This window comes from Leptosomus discolor, chromosome 24 (genome assembly GCF_034619465.1).
Source record: "Leptosomus discolor isolate bLepDis1 chromosome 24, bLepDis1.hap2, whole genome shotgun sequence".
In the NCBI taxonomy this organism is placed as follows: domain Eukaryota; kingdom Metazoa; phylum Chordata; class Aves; order Leptosomiformes; family Leptosomidae; genus Leptosomus; species Leptosomus discolor.
The window spans coordinates 4,150,902-4,161,735 of record NC_141414.1 but is presented as its reverse complement, the minus strand read 5'-3'; the positions used below and the strand labels follow the sequence as shown (position 1 = coordinate 4,161,735).

Genomic DNA, 10,834 nt, shown 5'->3' with positions numbered 1-10,834 from the left:
TCGGATCCCACGCCTGCTCCGGTGGCTCTGCCTCCGTCAGGCGGGGGAACAGGCAGAGCAGGCTCGTCCCCGCCGCCTGCCCGCGGTGTTCGCAGCCGCTCCCAGGCGATGGGATGGACGCCGGCCCGCTGAGCTGGTTGAGTGGTGGCCATGGTGGTGCTGGGGGGTTTGGGTCTGGCCTCTGTGGGGGTGCCCAGGAGGGGTTTGTGCCCCTTTAGGCTTTTTTTTTTGGGGGGGGTGGCACCCCCCCTGTTGGGTGACCCCTGGAGAGCCAAATCTGTGGCATCCCCTGTGTGGCGCGGTGTGGTGGGAAAGCTGGCAGCGGCGATCTGTCCTGCTGGGAGCAAAGTTGGGAAGCAGCCGTGTCTGCACCCTCATTTCAGGGGGTGCAGCCCTGTAGCCCCAGCAGGACCCCCCCCCAGTCCCCCTGGCCAGCCCAGCTCTGCCTAAATGGTCCCCGATCCTTTGGGATCCCCGTGCCGGGGCTCACCCCCACCTCTCCCCGCAGTGTGGCTCTGCCGAGTACATGGCCCCGGAGGTGGTGGAAGCCTTCAACGAGGAGGCGTCCATCTACGACAAGCGCTGCGACCTGTGGAGCCTGGGCGTCATCCTGTACATCATGCTGAGCGGGTACCCCCCCCTTCGTGGGCCACTGCGGCTCCGACTGCGGCTGGGACCGGGGCGAGGCGTGCCACACCTGCCAGGTACACGGGGGACCCCAGCATTGCCGAAACCCACCGCTGGTTTGGCTGTGTGGCACTCCTGGCTCAGCCCCTTTTATTTCTTCCCCCCCCCCCCCCGCCCCTCGCCAGAACATGCTCTTCGAGAGCATCCAGGAGGGGAAGTACGAGTTTCCCGACAAGGACTGGGCGCACATCTCCTTCGGAGCCAAAGACCTCATTTCCAAGCTGCTGGTGAGAGATGCCAAGAAGCGGCTCAGCGCAGCCCAGGTCCTGGAGCACCCCTGGGTGCAGGGGGTGAGTGCTTCCTTCCCCCCCTTCCCCACCTTCTGCTCCCAAAAGCTGGGGTGGGGGACACCCCCCTGCGGGCTGCCGGGCTCTGACCCGGCTGCGTTTCGTTGCAGTGCGCCCCGGATAACACCCTGCCGACCCCCATCATCCTGCAGAGGTGAGCGTGGGTGACCATGGGATAGGGGACACACCCAAACATCCCAGCCCCCCCAAATCCTGGCTCCTCTCCCCGGGAGGCTGCTCACTGCTCTTGCTGCTTTTCGGGGCCTCTGCCACAGCTCTCGCTGTCTGGGCAGGGGTTGCAGCACGTGATTTGGGTTCAAGCTGCGGTTTTGGTGCCTGACCGGTCTGGCGTGGCATGCTCACAAGGGGGGGACACCCCGATATTTGACCCCAACCCCCCTCCCACCCCCTCACATCCCACCCTGAGCCCCTGCCTCCCCCACAGGAACAGCAGTGCCAAAGAGCTCACTTCCTTCGCCGCCGAGGCCATCGCTGTCAACCGCCAGCTGACGCGGCGCGACGAGGACGAGGAGGAGGAGGCGGAGGAGGAAGCACGACCCATCATCATCAAAGCTACCTCACGGGCCATGCAGCTCTCCCCACCTTCCGAGTCCAAGCTGGCCAAGCGGCGGCAGAAGAGCAGCCTGGCCAAGGCAGTGGCCGCCGGGCAGCACCTGGTGGCCCCACTGGTCCTGGTGGCCGACCAAGCCTGAGCTGTGCCCCTCGGACCTGCTGTACCCTATGTCCCCCTCCTCTTTCTTTCTTTCTTTTTCCCCCACCCCCAAAAACCCCCACCGTTTCTGGCTAGTGACAAGATCAGGACTCGTCCCTGTGGCTGGTTTCCAAGGTTTTGCTGATCTTGTAGGTCTGGGGGTGGGAGGGTTTGTTTAAGATCTTTTTTTTTTTTTTTTTTTTTTTTAAGGTATTAAATCAAGCGTGAGGTTGCTTCACCCAGGGCACACTCAAGGACATCTGACAGACACATGGACTTTTGTTTCCTGACTCTTGGTTTCTCTTCTGACATTTTTTCCCCCCCCTCCCCGACACCAAAGGACTCTTTGTATCCGCGGCTGCTTTGACGATTTCAGCTCATTTCATACTGTGAACAAAAAGACCCTCGGTCGCGTTTTCAACAGGAGTCGCGTTTTAACCTTGGTCCCTCCCCTCGGAGCTGCAGGTCTTTCTCCGATGTTGGGGTCGATCCCACAAAAGGCACGTCCCGGGTGCAGGGAGCCCCTCCGTCCCGTGCTCGGGGGCATCCCCGGCTGTGCTTTGGGGGGATGCGGTGGGCGTTGTGCAGGGAACCGCTTGGACCGGGGAGAGACGGTGCCAGCGAGGGAGCAGCGCCCCGTCCCACCGAGCTGCCCTCTCCCCTTGGCAGCCCACATCCAGAATAAGCTATTCACCCCCTTTTTCTTTATTTTTTTGTTTTAATTATTGTTGGTTTTAAACTGCTAGCTGTGCTTTTCTACAGGGCACGGAGAAATGTCTTCCTTTTCTCCCGCACTCCGGTCGGCGGCTCCCCGGGGGTAAGGTCAGAGCCGGGGGGATGCACAGGGGTCTGGGGCCATGCTGTTGCACCGGGTCAGGTGTTGCACCCCTGTTTTCAGAGGGGCTGCCCGCTGGTGGTTATGCCCTCATGGAGGTGCAAAGGGGGATGAGGTCTCCAGGGTGGCCGGAGCAACCAAATACCCCTCTGGGAATAGCGGGGTGCTCTATGTAAGTGAAGGACCCCCCTTAAAGAGCCTTGGGACCTGCTGCAGGGTGGTGCGACCTGGTCTGGCTTCGGGCTGGCCCCGAGGCTGCCGTGGCAGAAGGGTCTGGGGGCGCGGAGGGTGCCGAGTGCCCCGGGGATGCCGGTGGGCGAGTGGCCGGGCTGGCAGCAGCACCCAAGGGCCACGGCGCAGGGGAGCAGCCTGGGGAGGGCTCCGGGTGCGAGGCCGGAGGGTTTGGGGACAGGGCAGCAGCGCCTGGGCGGTGGCAGGGTCTGGCAAGCGGGTGGGGAGAGCTGGGTGTGCGTGTTCACGCGTGTGCACGTGGGTCTGTTCATGGGTGTTCACGCGTGTGCATGCGTGGCGTTGCCCTTCCCTCGGAGCTTGCTTTGGGGAAGGGAGGGAGTACCCGCGGGGGGGAAGGACTTGAGATGCTGAATCTGGGATGAGGCCCGTGGCTGGTCCCTGCCGCGCAGGGCTGGATCCGTCCAGGCGAGCCGGGCTGGCCTCCAGCTCCTCCAGACACCCCCCGACCGAGCCAGAGCAGCAAACCTGCTCCCTGCCGCGGGCACGGCCGCGGGTCGTGCCGTCGAGCTGCACCCGCTGCCATCCCCACGTCCCCCCGAGAGGGAGGGTGCCCCCTTCGTTAGCAATCGCCTTTCCCTTCCCACTCATTGCTTTGAGCTTTATATTTTGAAAAAGCAGCCTCGGCCCATCGTGTGCACAGGTGAAGGCTCTGGGAGCTTGCTTTGAGCTGGGGAAGAGACTTCCCCGGGTCTTCAGCTGAAGACAGTCTCTGTCTCCAAAACAACAACAGAAAAAGTTCTCCTTTTTATTTTAAGACTGCTGACAGCAATACTATGCAATATATGTTGTTTTTTGTTTCAGGGAGGTGTGTGTGAGTTATCTTGGGAGATGATGATCTCGGGTGTTGATGGAGTTTGGGGCAGGGACCATCTTTTCTCGCCCTTCCTGGCCCTTCTGCCGAGCGGCATCGATGGGTCAGGGAAGGTGGCTCCCCTCCCGAAACTGCCTCGCACTCACGATCTGCCCTCTGCCCCGGGTGCCCCTGGTCCCACCGCACAGGGTGGGGAGGAGCGGGGTGGTGGCGAAGGGAGACCCCCCATGCAGGCACCGGGACACCCCGGAGAGGCCTCCTTTAAAGGAAAAAAAAAAATCCATCTTGATTGTACATTGTTACTTTTTATAGCTTATTTTGTTTTATCAGTTGTAGATAATTCCTTGTTGTCTTATATTAAGAAATACTTGAATGATGTACAGTACGCGATGCCTTGAGCTGGTATTGTGAAAGCTATTGTTGATGCTGCACGCCGCAGCCTTTTTTTAAAAAAAAAAAAAATCATGGGATGGGAATGGAGGGGGGGGGATGTCTCTGAAATTTATCCCCCACGCTTTTGTTGGCAAACTGATTTTTCCCCCTCTTCCCATGTGCAAGACCTGTCTCTATATATACACACACACACACTCTTCTGAAGGCCGGCGCTGCCTGGGTGACCCGTGTGTGCGGGAGCTCGTCCCCGTGGGCGCTTTGCCGGCGTGTGGGCCGGGGGTGCCGGCAGATGCTGCGGGTGTTTGCGTCGAGGGGATGGACGTGCTGGGGAGCACCCAAGCTCTTTGCTGGTTGCTCGGCCCAGGCTTGGCTTTGCGTTTCGGCTCGGGGGTTCAGTTTGACCGTGGACCCGGCGTTCCTGGCGTGGGGGGACCTGTGCTGCCGGCGTGGCGAGCTCCCGGCAGCTCCGGTGTGCGGCGTGCGTGGCGGGGTCTGTGCGTTCATAGGTGATTCTTAAATGCCTCTAGAGCTGGGGGATCGACTCCGAAACACTTCTAGCCCTGACTGGGAGCGGTGTTGGGGAGCCACTGGTGCCTCGGCAGCGCGGGGCTTGGCACCGCACCGGGCCGGCTGGGGAGATGCTCGTGCTGGGCCGGACATCCCCTCCCCGCTGCCAGCACCTCTCCTGGGGTGGTTTCCAGACAGATGCTCCCTGACCTGTGGTCCAGCACCAGCTAGCCCCTCTAGCCAACACCCTTCTTCCTCCTCTTCCTCTTTCAAAGCCTTTCCCCCCCACCCCAGAGCATCTGTCTTGGAAACCAACTTCAAAAAGATTTCTTCTTTTTTTTTTTTTTTTTTTTAAGCTGGAAATTTTAAGTGTTTTGGCTTCCTCTCCTTCCCCCCCGCCCTTCCTTCAGCCGACTAACTCGACTTAGAACTGGTTAGAAATGTTTACTGTGAAGCTAACTTTTTTAAATCAAAATAGGAGAAACTATCTCCGCTTTACAATTGATGAAGACTGCCAAAGCTGGTTCGACAAGAGTCATGTTAACGCACTGTTGGTTTGTACAATGGCAGCCTCTGCTTGGGGGCTGGCTGGAAAATGAGAAAAAAAAACAAAAAACAAAAAACCCTCACAAAAAAAAACAAACCCCAAAAAAACCCAACAAAAAAGGAAAAAAAAAAAAAACCACAAAAACAAGCACTTTACTGTATGTACCAGGTGAACTGATACAGCTGAATTGAAGTTTTCCTTTATAACAATTGTTGATGCCAGAATTTTGTATTCTGTTTTGTAAGAATTTAATAAAAATGCATTGAGACCTACGGGGTCGGCATGTGGCTCGGGGCAGGCTGGGCAGCACTGGACCGTCACTGGCTGCTGGGGGGGATTGGGCTGGTGCTGGGGGGGGTTGGAAGCAAGACCCCCAGCTCTCCCTCCAAGGGCTCTTCCCTCCTTCTTGGTCTCCACGGGCTCCTTCCCAGCCCAGTGCTGGTCCCGAGGGGGCTGGGAGGGCGGCCAGGGTCCAGGCAGGGCTGGAGCTGCAGGGTTGGGATGCCAGGGCTGGCAGCAGCTCAGCTCCTGACTCACTTTTCCCAGTGGGGTGGTGTGATCTGCTGATGGCCCAAACGGGGGTTGGAAGGTCACGGGGCGGCACTGCGCTCTGCCAGCTGCAAACAGCGGCACGGAGGCTGCCCAGTGCCCTGGCACACCTTGGAGACACCCCTGGCCTGTTTTTCCACACGCACCCTGCCCTTATCTGTCCACTTGTGGAAGGGGAAACTGAGGCAAGAGGAAAGCGTGCGGTGGGATGCTGGGGATATGGGCAGCAGCGGAGATTGGAGGCTGGGGATGTGGGAGAAGGGCTGGGGGAGCCCTGCTGTGCTTTCTTCCATGGGCAGGGAAGACCTTGTTGATTTGGTTTTTAATCTATTTTAATTTATAAGGTATTTTCTAGCCTGGTAAGGAAGTTTTCCAGTCCTGCTGCTACGCTGGGGGATAGAGCTGTGAGCCCTCTGGATGCCATTGCCATGGCTGGTGGGGACACCCTGCCTGGCGCCGGGGTCCCGGCAGGCCCCCATACGTGGCACTCCCAGTTTTGAGGACGCAGCTCCGCTGTGGCCCAGTAGTTGCTGCTCCCGGCTCTGCGTGTTGGCGAGGGCAGCTCTGAGCCGAGGAAGCCCCGCAGCACCTCGCTGCCGAGAAGTCTGTGCTCGCTGCCTGAAAAAGGGTGCAGCTGCTTCCTGCGGCACCCGGACCCGGCCAGGATGGCTCCAGGAGTCTCCCCTCCCAGGCTGCTCTGGGATGGCCCGTGGTGGGACCAGAGCTGACGTTCCCTGGATGCAGAGGATGAGAAGGAGCGTGTCCCATCCTGCTGTGCTGTTCCTGCCTCCTGTGCTTGTGGGCACCGTATGACCCTGGGCATTTTACGAGCGTTCAGCTCTCAGCTCTGCTTGTCTTCCCTCCTTTGTGTATCCTGCTGTCCTTCCCTCTGGCACATTGTCTCACCTGTCCTGGGGCGCTCAGCTAACCTGCCCCAGAAACTCTTCCTCTCCTGCCCTTTGCTCATGGCCTGTCCTGCAGCCGATCTACCTCCCAACGTGCTGGGTGGGTCCCAGGCCGGTGGTGTCAAAGGGAGCTTTGCTGCCAAGGCTGGTTTAGGTTTTAATCTGCCAAATTTCTTCGCGTGGTCCCTCTCCCCTACCCCTGCCCCTGGCTTCACAGGCACCTGGTAGTTGGAAACCGTTTCAGAGCACGTGAGAAGGGCAGCTCTGAAAATAAACCAACGCTGGGTTAAAATAACCTGCGCTGCTCTAATGCTTGAGCATCAGCCCAAAATAGGCTCTCCCGCTGGGATAAGGGTGCTATAAATAAGTCTGCGGTGGTTTGCACTGGAGAAAAGCCCCACAGCAGGAGCAGCAGCGATGCTGCCCACCCTGGCCCAGCGGCACCATGAGAGCGAAGGGGCTTCTGCAGAGCCGCCTGGGTAGCGGGGTCAGTCGGGCTTGGGGTGACGTGGTGGCTTGGGTCGGTTCACCTGTTCTCAGGGTTTAATTGAGCCACCAGGTCACGATCGGATGCGAGCGACTGCGGCGCTTGGGTGGCTGGTGGGGTTGTGCCTGGCTTCGGCACAGGGTACCGAGGAGGGTGGGCAAGCGGGCAGGTAAGTGTCTTCAGTATTTTGGGTCTAAGCGTGGCTATACTGGTGGCAGGAGACAATCTGGATGATTAGCCCACATTTTGCTTCACTATCTGCTCGAAAAAAAAACCCTGAAGTGAGGAGCGTGAGTTCCCTCAGCCCCAGGCTGGTCTCCTAAACAGTCAGTGAGCCCCAAAACCGTGCTGGGCATGTGGAGAGGAAGGCATGAAGGGCTCTTTTGGATCAAAAAAAGGCTTTGGTTTCCTTTTTCTGCTTTTAAAATGTTTTACAGGACTGGGCAGAGAAGGAAAGACCCACTGTGCATTTTGCAGTGAATCACCACTCCTGTCCAGGCAACCAAAACAAACCAATTGATGTGGGGTTTTTTTCAGTAGAATGTGCCATTTTGGTTCATTTTGTGGCTGGTGCGTAGGTGTGCAGCTTCTCCCTCTGCAGCCATCTCGGGGAGTGACGTGCACCCTGGCAGACCCCAGCACATGGGTCTGGCCCCACCCGCGGCCGGTTGCTGCGCCCAAACCCCCTGTGGCAGGCTGGTCCCGCGGCACCGGGACGAGCCTTGCTGGCATGAGCATGGCACGGCACGGCCATCTCCTCTGCCGGCTGGAAGGGGCCTTGGTCAGTCTTGTGTTTGCGGGCTCGGATGGCAACGTGTGGCTTTTGGAGAGCCACGGGATGCGGGTTCAGCTTTCCCACCGGATTTCAGCTTCGGGTGGAATTGCACAGGCCTTGGGAGCTGCGGTCAGCCAGCAGGAGCGGAGCAGCGTCAGGTTTTCCCAAAGGCCAGGAGGGCATCTCTGGCTGTGGCCCTCAGAGATGCCACTGCTGCCCGTGGCTGGAGGGGGATACAGGGCCGTGTGATTCATTGTCTCACCTGGTGGAAGGTTTAAATAAAGGCTTGTTGCTAAAACACGGGGCTTGGCAAGTCCCACGTTAGCCCTCTGCTGGCTAACCCCCAAGCTGCCTCTGCCTTTGCCACGCAGTCCTCCTCGGAGCTTCATTTCGTCTTAACCTAACTCCTTTGTGATGAGCTGCTCAGCCAGGCAAGCACTACCGCTGCACTCCTAGCTTTTGCTTGGAAGAAGTACTCCAAATGTATTTTTTTTTGCCTCGACAAGGCCAAAAAAAATGTCCTCTGCCATCGACCTCTGAGCACTCTGGTCCCACCGTTTTCATTCCAGATGCTCATAGCTTGCCCTTGTGCAACCAAGACACTTTATTTCCAGACCTATATTGGGTCGGCCTTCATCTAACACCAACGGAATCACACCGATTCCCCCACCCAGGGTTACCGCTGTGGTTCGGCTTTTTATCACCTGGCGATTGCCCCGTCTAAAATCGTGCTGCCTTTCGCCGAGTGCCTAATTTGTGAAGAAATCTGTTGGCTATCAGATCCAGAAATAACAGCGCCGTGCCGTTTTGGGGAGCGTTTGTTCTCAGATTTATTTTGAGGATGTTAAAGCCTCCCACATGGCACTATTCTTTGACTGTATTTCTTTTGTCTAATACACAGCTGAAGGCCGCTGTGTTGGCCTGGAGACGCTGTAGCAAACACCTTGTCCCACCCCCCCACAGCCAAGGTGACGGTCCCACGCAGATTTCGGTGCTATCCGTATTATCCCTCCTTATTTCTGTAGCCGTGTTTCTTTACGCTGGTCCTGAGTTGAGCCTCTGGCCACTGCCACAACACGAATCATCCTTGTTTATTGCATCACGTGCCGAATGAAGAGGATCTGCCTAATGAGCCGTGGCAGGGCTGGCACGGTGACTAGGGCACCGAGAAGGGTGGTGGTGCCGGGGAGATCGGCATCGAACGGGGAGGGATCGCTGGTGTTGTACCTCTCTGGTGGGCGTCAAGTTGGAGAAGCACACGTCCCCCTGGCTGGCACACCGGCCCCTCGGAGGCACCGCTGTTCCGCCAGGCTGGCCCAGCTGCGGGGTGGCTGCGATTTGGGAGCAGGGAATGCTGCAGCGCAGAGGTTCAGCCTCCATCATCTCCATCCCCACCAGCGCGGGCTGGGCTGGACATCCACGTACCTCCGGGGCAGGGCAGGGGTCCTCGGTGACCCTCCTGGCAGCACTCCTGGAGCTGAAGGGCTGCGGGCCCCAGCCGGGCCCACCTGCCCTGGGACGAAGCTCCAGGCCACCCCTGCCAGAAACCAGAGGTGTCCAACCGTCCAGGCGGCGCAGTCTTTAGCTCCCTCTAATGTTTATGGCCCGAACGAAGCAGCTGAAAGCTGAACAGGACTGAGCAGGGACCGGGCAGGCGTCCAGATTATCGCGTTCGTGAGTAAAAGGTGTGATGCTGAAAGGCATGGAAGCAGCTTGGCCAGCAAGGGAGTGCGAGCGTGTGATGAGCTAAGCAAACGGCACGACAGACAAAAGGATGCAGTGTTTTTAAAAGAGAATACGTCTGTATTTAATGCTTGGTTATTAGTAATATAAGAAAGATTTCACAAGAAACAGAACTGGTCCTCTAAAGGCTCCTGCTCACTCCTGCATGCACAGACCAGACGCCACAAGGGGACTCTCAGGGTGGCCACCTCGGAACCCCAGCATAGCTGTGGCTACAGCGGCTTCCCAAGCGCGTCCATATGAAGTGTCACACAGCTTTAAAAAAATGCAGCAGAAACGTGCCGGCACGTAAGGCAGCAGAAACAGGTGTTTGGTGTGCTACAAAACCACGTTGGAAGCTCTCGATCAAAACCAGTGGTGTAACGACACCGCTGCGATGTGCCACGGCAGTGTCTGGCCGTAGTGGTTAATCGGTGAGACCCCCGAGGTCTGGAAGCTTTGAGTCAATATAAATGGCACGTCCTCATGTATGGCAGAAACTGCAACGCAAAGGCACAGACAACAGACGGGGCAGACAAGACATCTCCCCACTGAACATGTCGAATCAAGGACCACGCGTTTGCTCCTGAATGCGTGTGCATGCACCTCTGAGAGCTGAACACAGATCAGGGGAGGGATAACAGGGAGAGGGGGAATGTAATTACCCCGTGAAGAATAAATCACTTTAACGGTTCAGTTACTGAGATCACAGCAAGGCAGTGGCACAGCCTCTTAATTAATCTTCTGCTTTTCAGACTGCTCCTGCCCCCTCCACGCCATCTTCCACCTCACGCTGGCTGGTAAGGAGATGGCCATCAGTGGGGACCTGCTGGCCAGCGTGCCTTTCTGCTGAGCAGATCTCGCAGGATCTTGGTGGCAGCAGGGCACAACCAGGTGAGGGATCAGCCTGTCCCTGAGGAGAACTGCGGCTCCCTGGTACGTGCAGGGTAATACCCGCCGTGCTCCTGCCAACGTGGTGCTCCAGGCCCGGTGTCAGCAGTGGTGGCTCGTAACTCCGACCTAATGGTTCTGAGGAATTGCTGGGCACAAAGCAAGGTGTCTTGAGGACGGCAGAGGCCTGGGTCTCTGCTTTAGGGGAAAGGCTGGTTCGTGAGAGCAGGAAGGGAGCAACTCTTGCTCTCTCCACATCCTCCCCCCTCTCCTCCTGCCTTCTCCACCAGGGCTGTCCCCTGCACCTCCACCCCTCCCCACCCCTCTCCATGGCCCAAACCTCCCTCCCTCCTCACCCCCTAGCACCGACCCCCTTCACCCCCATAATGCACAACCTCTCCTCCATGAACTACCCCCCATTCTTCATCCCTCCACAAAATGCCCTCTGCCTCCCCGCCCCCCCGCGAATGACCC

At 58.2% G+C, this 10,834-nt stretch overlaps 1 protein-coding gene across 1 annotated transcript in view; it reads left to right on the top strand.

The window, feature by feature from the left end:
* MKNK2 (MAPK interacting serine/threonine kinase 2) overlaps nt 1-2,445 on the top strand; it is a 7,270-nt gene extending 4,825 nt beyond the window's left edge. Inside the window, 5 exon segments of the mRNA XM_086477741.1 lie at nt 423-634; nt 636-704; nt 813-977; nt 1,085-1,128; nt 1,420-2,445. Coding sequence (XP_086333867.1) covers nt 423-634; nt 636-704; nt 813-977; nt 1,085-1,128; nt 1,420-1,687 — 758 coding nt within the window. The 3' untranslated portion in view covers nt 1,688-2,445.
* Nucleotides 2,446-10,834: the final 8,389 nt, after the last annotated feature.